At 39.9% G+C, this 17,804-nt stretch overlaps 1 protein-coding gene across 2 annotated transcripts in view; it reads right to left on the bottom strand.

Annotated features, from left to right (window-relative positions):
• PCNT (pericentrin) overlaps positions 1-17,804 on the bottom strand; it is a 128,927-nt gene that overhangs the window by 94,520 nt on the left and 16,603 nt on the right. For both annotated transcript variants that reach the window (XM_086616121.1, XM_086616122.1), the window contains 13 exons: positions 17,573-17,737; positions 12,025-14,517; positions 11,850-11,942; positions 11,447-11,623; positions 10,165-10,420; positions 8,188-8,246; positions 7,835-8,009; positions 6,032-6,168; positions 5,380-5,491; positions 3,608-3,640; positions 1,930-2,179; positions 1,568-1,655; positions 115-331 (listed from right to left, as the gene is read on the bottom strand). In XM_086616121.1, coding sequence (XP_086472247.1) covers positions 115-331; positions 1,568-1,655; positions 1,930-2,179; positions 3,608-3,640; positions 5,380-5,491; positions 6,032-6,168; positions 7,835-8,009; positions 8,188-8,246; positions 10,165-10,420; positions 11,447-11,623; positions 11,850-11,942; positions 12,025-14,517; positions 17,573-17,737 — 4,255 coding nt within the window. The remainder of the gene's footprint in view (positions 1-114; positions 332-1,567; positions 1,656-1,929; positions 2,180-3,607; positions 3,641-5,379; positions 5,492-6,031; positions 6,169-7,834; positions 8,010-8,187; positions 8,247-10,164; positions 10,421-11,446; positions 11,624-11,849; positions 11,943-12,024; positions 14,518-17,572; positions 17,738-17,804) is intronic.

Genomic DNA, 17,804 nt, shown 5'->3' with positions numbered 1-17,804 from the left:
TAAAGTAATAACAAATGAAAAACTTCTTCCAATAAGCCTGTAAATGTTTTTAGTAAAATATAAGCCATATGAGCAGCTTACCATTTTACTTCCCAGTCTGTCAGTTCACCTTACCTTTAATATGTTCTTCTGAAAGTCGGGCACGGAGCTGCTCAAGTTCTAAACAATGCTTTCTTTTCATTTCCTCAGTTTCTCTTATGTATTTGTCTGACAGATCCATCTTCATTTTCACTAGGTCCTCCTTATATTGAAGCGCAAGGGAAGACCTTAAGGAATCTAATTCATGCCTGTGTTGTTCTTTAAGTTGTACCTGCAAACAGGCGAGTTCTTTCTACATAAGAAATGGGTTAGACAGACATCTTCAGCTTTGAAGAAACTATGCTGATAATCTTTAAAAGAGAGCACTGCATGAACTGAACTATAACGTACCTATGACACATATACATTTGGTTTCCAAAAACCCTGCTGGCTTTGCTCCATTCCTGCCACTCCATCTGCTACTAGAGTGGCAAAGCCCCTCAAAGTAGAATCATGGAATCTTAGAATCATTTAGGTTGGAAAAGATATTTAACATCAAGTCCAACTGTAAACCTATCACTGCCAAGTACACCAGTAAACCATGTCCCTAAGTGCTGGGAAACAGAGTGAATAAGAACAAAAGAATCTTAAAAAAAAAAAATCTGTATATTAGAACATTTTGAGCAAAGAAAAGCAGATATGCTTTGGAACCACACCACAAGGCAGATCTGAGTTTCAGGAGACGTTTTAAAGTATAATAAATGGGAAAGTCCCACATGCATCTGAGTAGAGAAACTATCAACTCTCAACATTGAGGACACCCCATCAGCCTTACACATCACAGAACTGAGAAGTAATGATCTATGAATACAGTTTCATACTCAGCTAGGTAACAAACAGCAGCAAGAAAAAAGGCATGATGTATATGTTCCTCATTTATAGCTCATGTTTTTTGTGTCATTTACTAATGAAACTGAATTGCCGTCTTGTTTAGGTCTTGTCTGCTTGTCATTCCTTCACTAAAAAAAAAATTACTTTTTATAATCAATTTAAAAAATAAAAATCTAAAATCATAAAAAAGGAAAATTCCTTTTTGATATTCTTAGTCAACTTCAAATAAGTTGAGCAAAGAAGCCAAAATCATGAATTACAATACGGTATATGAAAATGGGTGCATAAATAGAAGAGGGATCAAATTAACATCTCTACTTGAAGAGAAGAGGCAGCAATAAAAGGCATAACTACTACAGAAGCTATAGAGAAGGAAACCACCATGAATACTGCACTTGTGTGGAAGAGCTTTGATAAGCTCCTTACAAGGCATGGGATAACCCAGAGGACACAAAATTAGAGAATACCACGTTGCATCTGTTCTGCTAGTCTGAGAACTATTTAAAGCTGGTAATTTACAATATACTTGTGAAAAATAATTAAGCTTTAATCAATGTCTAAAATTAACCAACTTTTTGCTAAGAGCTAGGAATGAGACATCAAATTTCATACAGGTCATGTAATGATCAGTAGAACTTTACCGTATCAAAAATACTACCTGATGTTGTTCCTGCTGTTTATTTAGCTGACCAAGTGTATCCTTTCTCTCTTTCTCAGAAGTCGCTTCAAAAACTGCAACAGAGGAACTGAGAAAAGGGTTTTAAAGTTTACGATTGTAACGTGTCACAAATTAAGTTAAATGAACTTGCTGACTTACAACCTAGTACTGAAAGTAGGTATAGAGCAACTGCAGCAAGTGCTCAGTGCTCTGCACTTATGACTTCCATCGCTGTTTCTAACTACAGATTACCTAATGCTCAGTCCCAACATATTTAGATGCTAACACTATCTTTTACATCAAAAAAATAAAACGGAAGCACGCTGTCATAACACGAGATGAAAGGAAAAAGAATAGATCACCTGATGCTTCCTGCTTGATCTTGAGTTACTTCCAACTCTGACAGTTCTTTCAGTCTCTGATGCAGCAAAGTCAATTCTTCTCTGTAGTTTTCTTCAGCAACTCTTAACTTCTTTTCAAAGTAAAGTCTCAGTTGTTCCAGTTCAGTTTCATGCTCACTTTTTCTTTGCTGACGCTGCTGTTCATATTCTTGTTTCAAACGCTCTATTTCTTCCACCTGTGATGCACGAGCCAGCAGCTGCTCTTTTAGCTCTGGAATGTAAGCAAAACCAACACAAACACTCAGAAGTACATATCTTTAGGCTAAGTCATTCTGTGAAGATCAGCCATGTTTTAGTTGTTGAGATAACACTAAAATGTTATCCCACAAGCCACATAAGAAAATGAACTTCTGAAAGATAAAACATTCCTTACTCAGAAAACAGTAAACCCATGTTCTCCATTTACACTGCATTCAGAGAAACCATCCTCATGACAAGAACCAAAACTACCAGCAGACTGTTGGCCCTCCTCGTTTCCTTGTGCTGCAGGTCTGGGCTAACGACATGCAGAGTCCTGCAATGCTGCTGCTTAATCTTCACACCTGTTTGTTGTAGCAACCAGAAGCAATAACTTCATCAAAAACATTTAATTTGCTCCAGGGAAAATTACCCAACAAATAAAAAGAGCACAAACTATGCAGAAAAACAAAATCACGAGAAAGAAAATAAAATCAATTCTGGATTACTTTAGTGGTGGTTTGGCTATCCATCATAAGCTCAAGCGGAGGCTAAATTCGTTGAATTAAAAAGAACCACCCAGCGAAGAGATAAAAAAAAAAAAACAGAATGCAGCAGAAAACTGCAATCAAGGCTGGTTGAGCAAACTACCCTCCTTTCAATGAGTGAGGGCAATGGCCAGCATTGCAGCATATCAATAACATCTTTGAGAGCTTTGTTCCCCAAGTTCTGTATTAAAGCAGTGGTAACGTATCAGGAAGTGAAAAGGTAGGAAAAAAGGACTAAAATCATGAGAGGGAATTAGAAAAGTTTCCCAGACAGCTCAACCTGCCAGATGACTTAAGTTAGCTGAATCCCCACAGAATCAACTGAAGATGGAACTGCATTTCAAAAACGAACTTGGAGAAAAGCATCTGCTTACGTTATGCAGGAAGAGAAACTTCAGAAATATTTATGGAAAGTGAGGATGGCACGCAGGATGCAACACAGCTGATTGTCACAGTGTGGTTTTATGTAGCAAACCAGAAAATGCACACTTAGCATGAAAAATTCTCACAACGAGCATGTAAACAGAAAGAACAAGAGAAGTAAGTACATGGCTCAAGCCTGCTTCCAAAGGGAAGTTGTCAAGTATGAGGACCAGAGGAATCAAGTGACAAGCACGGACTAGTAACACTACCAGTGGGATAGACAAGGGAAGTCCCATCTGGCACAGGTAGGTTTTGCCTAACCAAAGTCAACTGGCACAAAATTAAACCAGAAAAGGGTTTAACAGTTTTGAACTGGCACGTCGCTCTTATATCAGAGCGGCAATCCCAACATCCAGCTGCTATGTTTTGAATTCACCACCACAAGTCCTCACACCAATCCAAATGCATTGTCAAATGATCATTGAAGTGAAGAAAAGCAGAGCAAAACCAACCACCTTTAAGATCTCACACACCAAAAGAGATATCCTCACCTGGACCATAGGCTTGCATTCTGGTCTCACCATCTCAAGAAAGATGAAGAAGAAACAGAAAGGGTCCAAAGAATGGGAACACGAGTGATTAGAAACATGGAATGACATTTGAAAGGTTAACAAAGATAAGGGCTACAGAGAGGAAATATAAGAATTCTACTAAATACTATAGAGTGCTATCTGCTGAAATTCTGCAATATCAAAACAGAGAACTGAAAAAGTCAAGATAGAGTCTGACTAGACAGAGAAATTATTTATTCAATTTATGACCAAAAAACCAAGAAAAAATAACCTTCACAAAACCCTATTATACTTCAAAAGCTATTTATAGTTACGTTATTTAAAAGCCTAAATTGCATTTAAACCAAAAGGCAAACGTAATAAGCTTCAGCTACCCCAGCAGAAACAAAGAACGCTGCCTGACATTGCATCTCAACGCAGAGCGCACACGAAGTCATGGTTAACGTCATGGGCTCTAGCTTTTTTTTTTTTTTTTTTCCCAAAAATTTATTCTTTCATGTATTACACACCTATCTGCCCACACACATCTGAGATGTGCTCTGCTTCATTTCAACTGGAAATGTGTGTCATCTCCAATCACTACGCTGTGAAGTTGACTGTTTTGTTTAATACACCTATATTTTGAAACAGTTATCTTTATATAAGCCTACGATGTCAGATTTCAGCCAGACATTATTTTCTCTCAAGCTTAAAAGCTTTTTTATAAATTTAATGCAGATACACGAGACTAATTTAAAAAAAAAAATTCAAAACACACCTGTAGCCCCCACACGAGACTCATTTAAAAACATAACAAAACAAACCTATAGCACCACCCACTCCCCCAAAAAAACACAAGCCCAAAACTGTTCACGTTTAATTGCTGTGCACAATGTTTTCCTTCCATTTTTTGCTTTTAGGTTTAGGCAATTTGCTTATTTTTAAACAGAAGCATCATTATGGAAAAAGGAGGTTATTTTTATCCTTATAGGAAAACAACATGATCATTCATTCTGATGTCGGAAGTATCACCTGATGTTTTTATTTTTAAAATAGAGATATCTCTAATGCAGGGCTTTTCTATATTTAAGAATTAAAAGTCTTTCAGAAGATGATGAATCTCCATTTTGAGTGTCAATGAAAAAACGTTTTAACTCACCTCAAAACAGAAAGGGAAAAAAAGCCATTTCTACCTCAAGATATAACCTAATCACGCAGTTTTAAAATATTTTTTTTTAAGCAGACTGATCTCTTCATTATCCCCAAATAAAAGAAAATGTATTATAGCCACAATAAACCACTCAAAGTCATAAACTAAGTGGTGATCTTTATCATGCACCTTCAATTAATGACTGTTTTCTCAGTTCAATCCTGCTTCCATGCTGAACACAAACGGGAGCATGTTATTGCACCAACCAGCGTCTTCTCCATTTTTAACTACATTATACTTAATTTGATATTGTAATGAAAAACGTTTGGATTTCACTAAAGATTTTCATACGGTGCAGAAACAAAGCGGGAAGGGAAAGGAAAACAACAGGAGTGAGCTTTTCACCACAGTCTTTAGACGTTTTCACCATGGTTTTAGATGTTGCAGAAGTCATCTGGCACTGACTCTCCCTTCAGAAACAGGTCTCTAGAGTACAACCCTCTGACACTTCTGTAACCTACCTGTGTGTTTCTGGTACATGATTAAAAGTATTTCATGTCAATAATGTGTACTTCAACATGAAGAACAGGCCAAAAGTAAGACGTATCAGTTTCAAACTTACCACTTAGCTCTTGCCGATTTGTTCGGGTACTATCCAGCTGAGACCAAAGCTGCCTGATTTCTTCTTGTGACCGAGTCTTGAGTTCTTCGTGCATGACCTGAAGTTTCTCCAGCTATGTTAAAACAAACAAAAAAGCAACAACAACAAAAGAGAAACACCACACAACCTGTTTAAAACAATTTTGCTCTAATTGCTTATTTTATACGCAACAGATAGTCCTCTCAGAAACAGGCAGAAACATTTACCGACAACTAAACTCTCAGCTCATGACTCGGGCTACCAAGAGATCTGAGTAGCACTTTACTGTTGGTCCTCTAAGAGAGAGGAATTAGTTCCTGATGCCGTATTTATCATCACTGGTAGAAAAAAAGTATTAGCTAGATAAAAATAAAACACAGGAACCAGAAAACTAAGTATATAAATACAGAGGAAGAAACAGCACCAAATGGCACAAAGGCAATTGCATTTAAGAGTTTGAACCACTATAGAAAATCCTAGAGTATTTACGTACTTCACGAGATGCATTTTAGTCTTTCAATAAAATCCCTAAACACAAACAAGTCACCCGAATGATATGCATATGGTCTAGTTTTTGTTACATTTATATATAGACTAATGAACCACTCAAAATGCGTAAAGAAATCTTACTTACCTCCTTCTGAAGATTCTGTTCCTTTTCTTGGCTTTTCATCTTTGTATCTTCTAGCAGTTGGTTATGTTCACTCTGCAGTTGTTCTTGTAAATTTGTAATGGCTAACTGGTGTTGCTTTTCCAATTCTATACATTTTACTAAAATAAAAAATTAGTTCTGTTACACCATCGTACTGATTATTGAATAACCTGTACAACTTTTTGTGCAACTAAAATAGAAATGCATGTCTCTAGTCTAGAATGCTAGCTCACAGAGAAACACAAAAACACTTGAAGAGTAAAGTACTCGAAAGTCGGACATTTCCACACAGTGCTTCCTAGTTCTCTGCATCCCACACTGTTAGCAAAGATGTAACTAACAGTAGTGCCAGAGGGATGAACATCTGCTTTCTGCGTACATGAACAAGCATCCTGAACTGGAAGCACATGCATTTGGAACAGGGAATCAAGCATTTCTTCACAGCCTACAAACACAGAATTTCTCCTCTGACCACCAGGCAGTAGAAGAGATGAACAGGAAGCACTAGGAAAGCTCATGCCAACTTGCTGCTTGCTCATTTGGTCAACAAATCATAGAATCATGGAATGGTTTGGGTTGGAAGGGACCTCAAAGACCATCTAGTTCCAACCCCCCTGCCACGGGCAGGGACACCCTCCACTACACCAGGTTGCCCAAAGCCTCATCCAGCCTGGCCCTGAACACTTCCAGGGATGGGACAGCCACAGCTTCTCTGGGCAGCCTGTTTCAGTGCGAAATCTTGACCTTCCCAGAAAGAATCTGCAGTCAAGTGACACTTCAGCCACAATGAGCTGCAAGAGATGCGCATTATCCTCATGTAACAGACTAATGATACAGGTTCAGGGAAGCCCAGTAAAGTCAGCACAGGCTGGGAAGAACAAGCTATTGCTACAAACGCTTCCCGCAGCAGTCAAAGGCAAGCCAAACACTCTGAAAACACCCGTTCCTCGGCAGGTTAGAAAGGCTACTCTTCACTTCTCAAATCTGGTCTTGCTGCCTCCCTGCCAGCATCGTGCAGTATCCTTAACAGTGCATTTCCATGTATTTAGAGAGTATTATTTTCCATGAGTCTCACCTGCTTAGTGCCTCAGAGGCTAGGCAACCCAACTAGCTCTCTTCACTTCATGGCACACGGTATCTCGTGGCTTCTTTTCATGCTATCACTGACAGCAAATCTAACACTATTGTGCATGTCAACTGCTGTCTCAACAAATGTGCCAGATTTTTGAGACCTACACAAACTTTTCATAGTTCTATCTCCTATCTGCACCTTCAGCAAAAGGCATAAACAGATGTACCCAGCCAGGGACTCATCCAGATTTCATTTTTCAAGTTAATGAAAACTCCAATTACAGTCGTCTTAAAAACATCACTTCCAGAACAGTATTTCAAAATGTTACTGTTCCATCAAGCTTTAACTATTCACAATCCAAAGCCAATTCTTTTTGTTAGAAAAGCTTCTATTGATATTAATCAGATTTATGATTAATTCAGTGATTGTCAAAGCAGATTTTCAGCTGGCAGTAAAACAGCTCCTCCCTTTAATAAGTTTGAAGGAAAATATAGTCCACCTCATATTCTGTGGAAATCAAAACGTGACACAGCTAACTAGGCTTTAAACAATTTTTCACTGATGTCCTGCTTTCTAGACAGTCTCATGTCATCAACTCAGTTTTTAAGTAAATGGATATATCTTGTATTTGCTTTTTATACAGGTTCTAAACCACTTAGTTAGCTTTGCCATTGATCAACAAAGGCAACTGCTTCCCAGACCATGGCACTTACTTTTAGACTGTTCATTCTCAAGAGAACGAAGCTCCAGGTCTGTTTTGACTTTTTCTAACTCCACTTCCAGAGTTCTCTGCAGTTCCACCACTTCAGTCTGATGTTTTTCAGACAGTTCTTCACACATGCTTTTTAAACGCATCTCAGACTGCAATTCCCAGTCTCTTTTGAGAGTCTAAGAGAGCAAGACATGCTTTATTAAAGTAATTATGTTTAGTAACTTTGTACTTTTTTTCCCCCTCCTCCATTTATTTGTCCTCTACAATAAATGTGTAGTTGGTACAGGACTTCTACTAGCTCTAGTTTACTGAAAGGAGTTTTAGTTTTTCTTGTATGAAGAACAGAGTTTGTACCTCTAATGCCTCGATACGTGTCTCTTCCATTTCCAATTCTATTTTCTTTCTCTGATCAACTGTGAAATAAAATAATACTTATTAATAAATTTACAAAAAATGTTATGATTAAATGATAAGTAGAAATATGGACAAGATTACAATTTTTAGTATCAAACTCAGGGCTTGAATAGGTAGGCATGCAGCAGTGTAAGGTACCAGGTTCTATCCAGACCTGCTGTTATAATACAGCCCAGTAATTCACTTTCATTTTGGAAAATCAGCATCTAGCAGTTACAACTCAAAGACAACCCTGAAGGTTAAGCTCAGCTTAATTAGCTAAGTCTGCTTAAATCTACAGATAACACGATGTTAAACAAATAAAACAACGACAACTACGAAAAAAAACCCCACAAACAACAAAACCCACACCTTTATTCCTAAAGATACAAATTCAAATGCCTATCAAGGCCATTTTAGATGCTAGTATTTCACTGCACATCACTATTAAGTGTATGGATCCCGTCTGTCTCCAGAGACACAGCAAAAGAGTAGCAGGCAGCAGCAGCAAGTAGGAAACTTCCTTCACATTTTTTCTAAAACATGCTGAGGAAACACACTGCAAGACAGATGCTATGATCTGCTCAATTACGACTGACACCACCCTTCTTCCTTCCCAGCTCCTCCCCGGATTCCTTCCAACTTCTTGTTCAGCACCTTTCTTGATCTGCGAGAACCTTGTAAAGGCCTATCACTCCCCTGCCACAGCTTCAAAGAACCTTTGCCTTAGCTTAGAACCTTATTTCAAGTCTTTCAGTGGGAAGTAAGGACTAAGAGACTAAGATGGTGCTAAGACCCAGCTAAGGGTATAGTAGAGGAAGAAATACAATTTAAAGTTACAAGACAGTGTCCCAGCACTCAAGTGATTTGGGTCACACCCAATCGTCTCCCTGCAGAGAAATGTTTTTCCACCAGCCTCCCAGGTAACAGCATCCACAACTCCCTGCCAGGTCTTGGACATCATCCAATTCCAGATTCTCCTCCTCAGTCCCTACGTTCAAGCACTTCTAAGTGGTTACGTTCATATTAAGTTACATTGCCAAAACGCACGCCAACAGCCTTGTTCTTAAGAACTGCATCCAGACTTCCTCCTGATCCCAAATCCCACCATGCCATCAGGTCATTATCACTGGTGGTAACAAGTGGTTTCCAATTCTCAGGTCAAAAAGACACAGCCCTAAAACATTCTCTTCCTCTCAGGGATGAAGAGCTAAAGGAATGGTTCCTAAACTTCTTCAGTGAACTGCTGCAGGCCTCACTTTTCTCCAGATATTCCTCAAGCTCTGCCATACAGGTCAGAAACGGTCTCCTGATCTGGGAAGAGGCAAACATCCCAAACAATGCCAAGAGCACCATCAGCAGGCCTTCAGTACTATCAAGCGCAGCTTTCTTCCTGCTGATGTCAAAATACAATCTTATCTCAAACACATCTCAAAACACAGCCAGCTGCAGGGTCTCACGGATCCTCTCTGTTCCTTTCCAACTCCTTTATCCTCCTTTTGAAACCCCTGAGTGGGCAGGGCAGGAAGCATTTCCTTATCTTGTCAGAAACACAACAGTAGTCGGTGCTGACTTGGGCAATAAAAACCCTTAAGAAACGTCAGGGGTAAGTGCTCTACTCTTTGCACTGACAAATTTCTTTAAGAGAGCTCGATCTAATGCCTCCTGAAAGTAACTAGTTCAGTATAGTGCTATTTTACAGAAGTAGCAGCTAAACAGCCATATAGTTGAAGAAAAATTAAACCCAGATCTGGACAACTTCACTTTTGCATATAAGACATGCACTCTTGCACATGCCAGTTTAGCCGCCATCGCTATTTTAGGCAACACCAGCCGTCACTGAAAAACGCCAGCTGTACACCATCTCAGGAACCTGTGGAAGAATAAAAACACTGACGGGGTGTCCATTTCTGGTCCATTACTCCCAAATTTTAATACCTAGTTCTTGCTGATACTTTGACTTAAGGTGTTCTTTTTCCTTCAGACACTGTTCTTTAATCTTCTCACACTCCAGCTGATGGCGGCTTTGCAGAATTGCTACCTCTTGAGCACGCTTATCATTCAGCATCTCTCGTAGTTCCACAAGGGCAATTTCCTTTTCTTTCCTCAAGTTAGACTGTGTAAGCTCAAGCTGAGAGGTGTGCATATTATTTAAGCTTAGGCGTAAAGCTTCCAATTCAAGGTTGTGCAGCGTCTGTAACGGAGCAGAAAAAGGGTTTCTCCCTCCCCTCTAATGAAAAATATGTTCACTTTTTTCATTACCAGTTTCAGTTTTAAGTGCTTTCAACTGTTAAAACACATTTAAGTTCTGCCTTTCTGTACTTGGAGTGTTTCTTCATGGCAGAGAAAAAACCCTGAAAACAAACTGACTTTTGTTACAATGAGATTTGCATAACATTTTCAGTGCAAACTAAAACGCTCTCCTTACCTGTCTCAGCTTCATCTCCTACCAAAATATCGTGTATCTGTCCACTTCCTCACAACGTCATCAGAGCAGAACACAAACGCACCCCAACCTTTCACAGTCCATTAAAAGTATTCCTTATATTTGCTATTGGTTATGATTTGTTAAAAAGCCAAATTCTGAAGTGGTATTGGAAAAGTGGAAACAAAATTTGCCATGCCTCATTAAGAAAACGAGTGAAGAATATCCATCAGTTAGAAATGGTAGCTAAAATGGACCAACTAAACTTTTCAATTCTTAAACAAACTAAACAGAACACCAACATCTTGTAATTAGACCTAACACTAGACATATTCCTTCTATTTCCACTTTGCATTTAGTGGAAGTGTTCAAAAACCCAGTAAATATTTAGAGGAAAGAGTCAGGTTTCCATACTTAAGTTTAGCTTGAAAGCATTCTTAATTACATTAGTGGGATAATTAAGAAGTGGGAGGGGTTTAGTATTTTTTATAAATTTACTTGTTAAACTTCTCAAGACACAAAAAATGACAAAGTTGGTGGTGTTTTTTTTTTTTTTAAACCCATCAATTTAAACATCCAGTTATCTTCAGAATTAATGTTAAAACATAACTGCAGTGAGGATCCTAGAGAACTCCTATAGAAAATATCTACCACCATGCACCAAGGGAACACTCCTAATTCTTCAAATGCACCACTACATAAAAAAGCACACACAGTATGCGCAAAAATCAAGGAGCCTTCTCTTTGCAACAGCCAGGGAGCCAGTACACTAATGACAGTGTTTCTTTGTTTTACCTGTGACTGGAGCTGAGCTTGCTCAATCTCTGCTTTGTGTGTGGCTGCCATTTGCTGACGAAGCTCATCCAACAGGTGCTGCTGTTCTTTATTTAGTTCAGCACGGAGCTTCTCCATTTCCTCTTCGTGCTGAGTCATCAGTTCAGAGATTTCACGAACATGCTCTCGTTCATGGACCTGCAGAGAGCACTCAGATAAAGAGCTTTCTTCAAAATATGGTTAGTTAACCCCCTCATAAATTTATTGAGCCATAATTCTTCCCTCCTCCTGACGCCACATCGAAGACACCACAGGGAAAAAAAAATAATAGATTTTTGTATATCTAAAATGTTTATACTACTTAAATGACAAACACCACAAAATAAGTCTATTTTCCTGAAATAAACCCAAATACAGCATTTACCTTTTTTATTAAAGTAATCTGTTCCTTTCTTTCTTCTTCCAACTTCTGCTGTTTTTCTACTTTATCTTTTATTTCTGCATTTAATTCTTCTATCTGAAAACAGGTGTACAAACATTTGCAATGACTACCTCAAGCATTCTGAAATCTCAAGACTGCCATTATCAGCGTTTCCTACCTCTTTCTTGTGTGTCAAACTCACTTTAGTCAATTCAGCAAGGCGCTGAGCCTCCATTTTATCCATCTTCTCTCTGTAATGCTTCACCATCTCGGATTGTGCCTCCTGTGCAGCTTGTGCAGACTGAAAGGACTCCTGCAAGCGCGTCTCAAGCTCCAAACGAACCTTCTCCAAATGGGCAATTTCTTCCATCAGCTGGCTTTTTTTCTCACTGTATTCATTACTTTTTGCCTCTATTTCAGCATTAAGTTTATGAATTTCTAGGTTGCTGAAGTTTAGCCTGTCCTCATATCCCAGTCTTTCACACTCCTGTATTTCTTTGAGGTTTTTCACTTCAGTATTCAGTTCATGTATGTTTTTCTCAAGATCCTCAATGATGCTAGCATTCTCTGCCAGTGCTTTTTCTGCTTTTATTAGCTTCTCCTTCACGTCAGATAATCTTTCTCCTAAGGCTGTGTTTTCCTTCAATAATTGTGCTAAATTTTGTTCTTTACTATTGATTTCTGCTTTGAGCAACTCCTGTTCTTTTAGCAGTATCTCTTCACATACGGTTTTCTGACCAAGCAGCTCTGCTATCGTCTGGTTTTTAGCGTCAAGCTGGCTTTGCATTTGATCCCTTTGACTTTGCAAAGCAGCTAACTGACGTCCCAAAAGAGGCTGTACTTCACTTGTTACAGAATCAGAAGCTGTTTTCTGCTCTTGAACGTCTTTCACTAATTGTTCCTGAGTTCGCAGCTGCACCATCAATATCTCTCTTTCTTTCTGCAGGTCTTTTACCATTTCTTGCCAGGTAGAAGATTTTGACGCTTCCATTAAAGGCTCTACAGCACAGTAAGGTTGGCCTCCATCCTCACCCTGCTCCTTTATTAGAAACATTATTTTGTTTTCAAGTTCTTTCTCCTTCTCTGTTTTTAGAAGAAGTTCTTTTTCACAATGGATCCGTGCTTCGCGTTCCTTATCCAGTTCCACACACATACGAGAGAGCTCAGCCATTACTTTTTCCCATTTTCCAACAGCTTCCTGGGTCTCCTGATAATCTTTCTTCAAGGCTGACTCCTTCTCACGGAGCTGCTCAGTTAGCTGCACACATCTTTCTACTGAACAAGTAGTCTCATCATCCTTGGCATCATTGTGGTCATTTATTTTGTTTTGCTGCAAGGAGCTATCCGACAAAAATGAAACAAAGGCCTCTGCTCCCACCTCAGCCTCTTCAAAAGTCTCTTGAGCCAAACCACTAGGACATGTTTCCTCATCAAGGCCAGAGTTTAATGGAGGAGATAGAAAACCTCTGCAGGGTTCTAAAAGCACACTACTGTCTAATCCATCCCTACTGCATCTACCTTCTTCAATGGTACAGCCTTCAGAAGCGCTGGACACATATGACTCTTCTGGTCTCTCTGTGGAGATGAGATATTTAGCCAATACGCCTTCATCATCACTGAAAAGCCCTGGTTTTGACAAGTGTGCTTCACACAGGTTCTCCCCTTCACTACTTTCACTATTCTCTGTGATCTTTGAATTATTAATTTCTTCTAAATGATCCCTTGAGGAGTCTACTCTCAAGTAACACTGGAACTCTAGTTCTTCATGAACTAGCTCACCTTCACCTTCCAACTGGTGCTGTTTATTCCACATTTCCTCAAGCTCTGCTCTCTGCAACTGCAACACCTCTGGTAAAATCTGTTTTTTCCTCAATTTAATTAGCTTTTTATTGGAGACAATCTCTTCATCACACTTTTGCCTTACATCTATACTTTTTTCAGCCTCGTAAAGTCGCTTTTCATTTAATTCCTGGATGAAATAATTCAGTTTCTGAATCTCTTCATTCAAGGACTGTTTTTCTTGTTTATATCGCTGGGCTTCCTTGACCTGCTCTTCTGCATCAGAAAGTTGAGACTTAAGGCCATCAATTAAATCCTGGTATTCAGTTTCAATTTCAGATTTTTCTCTCTGGAAGTCTTCCTGTTGGTTTTCAAGTTTCCTTCTCAAATTTTCTTTACCAATTTCAGACTCACGAAGGCTATTATGTAAGTCAATTATTATGCCATTCAAATTCTGAATGTGTTCTTCAGAATTCAGAGCACAGAGTTCTTTTTTTAACTGTTCAAGTTCATTTTTATATTTTAAAATAATTTCTTCTTCATATACTTGCTTGGCTTCTGCAATCTCTCTTCTGTGGCACTTCTCCAGATCAGCCTTCAAGTTCTCCAGCTGTCTGCAAATATCCTTTTCATGACTGATTTTCAGTTCTTCAATATGTTGATGTTGTTTCATCTTGTATAAAGCTATTTCATTTTTTAATTCTGTTATTTCTGAGTCCCGGAGAGAAAGGATATGTTGTAATATAGACAAGCTAAATCTTTCCGATGTCAGTAGATCCTGAAGACTTTTAACATGTTCTTCTTTTTCTCCTATGCTTTTGTATGGCTCTTGCATTGTATCTTGCATATCCTCTTCCATTTGGCCAAGCAGATTTTCTTTATCTTTGGTATTCTTAAAAATAAAATATTACATATGAAACATGCCATTAAAATACAACATGTTTTAATTTCCTTAAGCCTCATGCTTCTAAGGTATTTTCACAAATAATATTTAATTGTTAAGTGCAGAGTGTATCACTGGCCTACGCAACAGCATTTTTAAGCACATCCTTGAGAGTGGAAAGTACTACTAAAAGACTCTTCAAACATGGTAATAAATATCAAATTGTCCAAGCAATAACAAATGGTATGCCACTGACTCCAGAGAGAAAGAAAATAACAGCTGTCCCAAACTTTGGGTATTTCAATCAATCAATCTGATCTACAGACACCTCTCCATCTCACATCCATTTGCACAGAGAAAACACCTCCTGCAGGCAGGAGTAGGCCGACAGAACGCCCATGCCAAATTTTAACTCCTTTGACTCACATAAATCATAGAATCATAGAATGGTTAGGGCTGGAAGGGACCTTCAAAGGTCATCTAGTCCAACCCCCCTGCAAGGAACAGGGATATCTCCAACTAGATCAGGTTGCTCAGGGCCTCGTCCAACCTGGCCTTGAACGTCTCCAGGGATGGAGCATCCACCACCTCTCTGGGCAACCTGTTCCAGTGTTCTACCACTCTCATAGTAAAAAATTTTTTCCTAATATCCAACCTGAACCTACCTCCCTCTATTTTAAAACCATTACCCCTTGTCCTATCATAACTGGCCCTCCTGAACAGCCTCTCCCCATCTTTCCTGTAGGCCCCCTTGAGGTACTGGAAGACCGCTATAAGGTCACCCCGGAGCCTCCTCTTCTCCAGGCTGAACAGCCCCAACTCTTTCAGCCTGTCCTCATAGGAAAGGTGCTCCAGCCCTCTTATCATCTTCGTGGCCCTCCTCTGGACCCTCTCCAACTGGTCCATGTCCTTCTTATGTTGGGGACTCCAGAACTGGACGCAGTACTCCAAGTGAGGTCTCACGAGGGCAGAGTACAGGGGGAGAATCACCTCCCTCGACCTGCTGGCCACGCTCCTCTTGATGCAGCCCAGGACGCGGTTGGCCTTCTGGGCCGCAAGAGCACATTGCCAGCTCATATTGAGCTTCTCGTCCACCAGTACTCCCAAGTCCTTCTCCTCAGGACTGCTCTCGATCCATTCACCACCCAGTCTGTATTTATGCCTGGGATTGCCATGACCCAGATGTAGGACCTTGCATTTGGCCTGGTTGAACTTCATGAGGTTCTCACAGGCCCACCTCTCCAGCCTGTCAAGGTCCCTCTGGATGGCATCCCTCCCTTCCAGCGTGTCGACGGCACCACACAGCTTGGTGTCATCGGCGAACTTGCTGAGGGTGCACTCCATGCCACTGTCCACGTCACCGACAAAGATGTTGAAGAGGGCCGGGCCCAACACGGACCCCTGAGGGACGCCACTCGTGACCGGTCTCCACTTGGACATCGAGCCGTTGACCACTACTCTCTGAGTGCGGCCATTGAGCCAATTCCTTATCCACCGAGTGGTCCATCAAACCCATGCCTCTCTAATTTAGAGAGAAGAATGTCGTGCGGGACAGTGTCAAAAGCTTTGCACAAGTCCAGGTAGATGACATCCATTGGTCGACCCTTGTCCACCGATGCTGTCACCCCATCGTAAAAGGCCACCAAGTTGGTCAGGCACGATCTGCCTTTGGTGAAGCCATGTTGGCTGTCACCCACCACCTCCTTGCTCTCCATGTGCCTTAGCATGGTTCCCAGGAGAATCTGCTCCATGACCTTGCCAGGCACAGAGGTGAGGCTGACCGGTCTGTAGTTGCCCGGGTCCTCCTTGTTCCCCTTTTTAAAAATGGGGGTTATGTTCCCTCTCTTCCAGTCATCGGGGACCTCGCCAGACCGCCACGACTTCTCGAATACAATAGCCAGTGGCTTGGCAACTTCATCCGCCAGTTCCTTCAGGACCCGCGGATGGATCTCATCAGGTCCCATGGACTTGTGCACCTTCAAGTTCCTCAGATGTTCCCGAACCTGGTCTTCAAGTACAGTGGGCGGTGGTTCATCCTCACAGTCCCTGCTAGTTCTTTCCACAGCTTGGGTGGTAAGACAAGAGGCTTTACCATTGAAGACTGAGGCAAAAAATTCATTGAGTACCTCAGCCTTCTCTATGTCCCGGGTAACCAAAGTTTATAAAAGTTTAAAAGTTTATAAAACTTTATAAAAGTTTATAAAGTTTCTACCTACGGGATTACTGGTTATGTGCTTAAAGGAAATCAGACCTTTTAAGCTATTCCTTTAACACAAGTTAATAATCACAACCTCTACAAATTTGTTTCTAAAGACTTTTTTTCATGACCATGCCACTACAGCAGGTCACAGTTATCACCAAATTTAAAATAATAAATATCTGTTATGTGTTTTCAACTTGAACTGAGTTTCTTCATTTTATATAATATTCTGTATTATAGTGCTCATTTCTGGAATGATTGCATCAAAATATTCCCACACAAATTTTTCACTTTGTTTTGTATCTGAAACTAACGTGATTACAGATACAGGTAACTTCTACTCTCATTGAGATGTTTTAAGTTCACAAGCAACTGTAACATTACATGCTTACTCAGCATATTCAGCAACCTTCACCCCACTGCAAGACCCTGTCCATTACCTTCCCACACACCTCAGCTCAACAAACACCAGAGGGGCCTCATTCTGATGGAAACTTCTTATACAACAATTTGGTAACAAAGTTAAAGATCCACCCTACAACATCAGAAACCGATAGAGTAATTTCAATAAATACACAAATTTTGAAGAGCCAAAACTGAATCCTTATTTCATAGAAAAAAAAAAAAATCTTAAATTGTGGCAGCTATTTTGCCTTAGCTGAATATCATTACCTTCAGAAGAACAGATTTTAATTCCATACTAAAGTGTATTTTCAAGCCTGAAGCATCAATGTTACCTCATACACAAATTGAATGTTCACTGCAGGTTCTTCCTCCAAAAGTACCACCTTGGCTTGCACAATCACAACAAAAACCTAATTACCTAGAACTCATAATTATAAAGGTAATTTCATCAGTTTTCACCTTTTGAGAAGACTCAAGCTGTACTTCCAGGCCATATGCTTTCTGACGCAGCATTTCCAAATGAGCATTTTGTTCTCTGAGACAGTTCTGAAACAAGGACATCTGCTGCTGGGTTTCTAACATTTCGTTTTTCCCAGGGCTTTTACTCCTCTGCATCTCATTAGCCTGGGCACATAAAGGTACTCACAGTCAGAAGAAAGTTTCTATCAGAGTAACTCATATTCAAGTCTCA

This window comes from Tauraco erythrolophus, chromosome 8, assembly GCF_009769465.1.
Source record: "Tauraco erythrolophus isolate bTauEry1 chromosome 8, bTauEry1.pri, whole genome shotgun sequence".
Taxonomy (NCBI): domain Eukaryota; kingdom Metazoa; phylum Chordata; class Aves; order Musophagiformes; family Musophagidae; genus Tauraco; species Tauraco erythrolophus.
The sequence above is the reverse complement of the archived record's forward strand: the minus strand, read 5'-3'. Positions and strand labels throughout refer to the sequence as shown.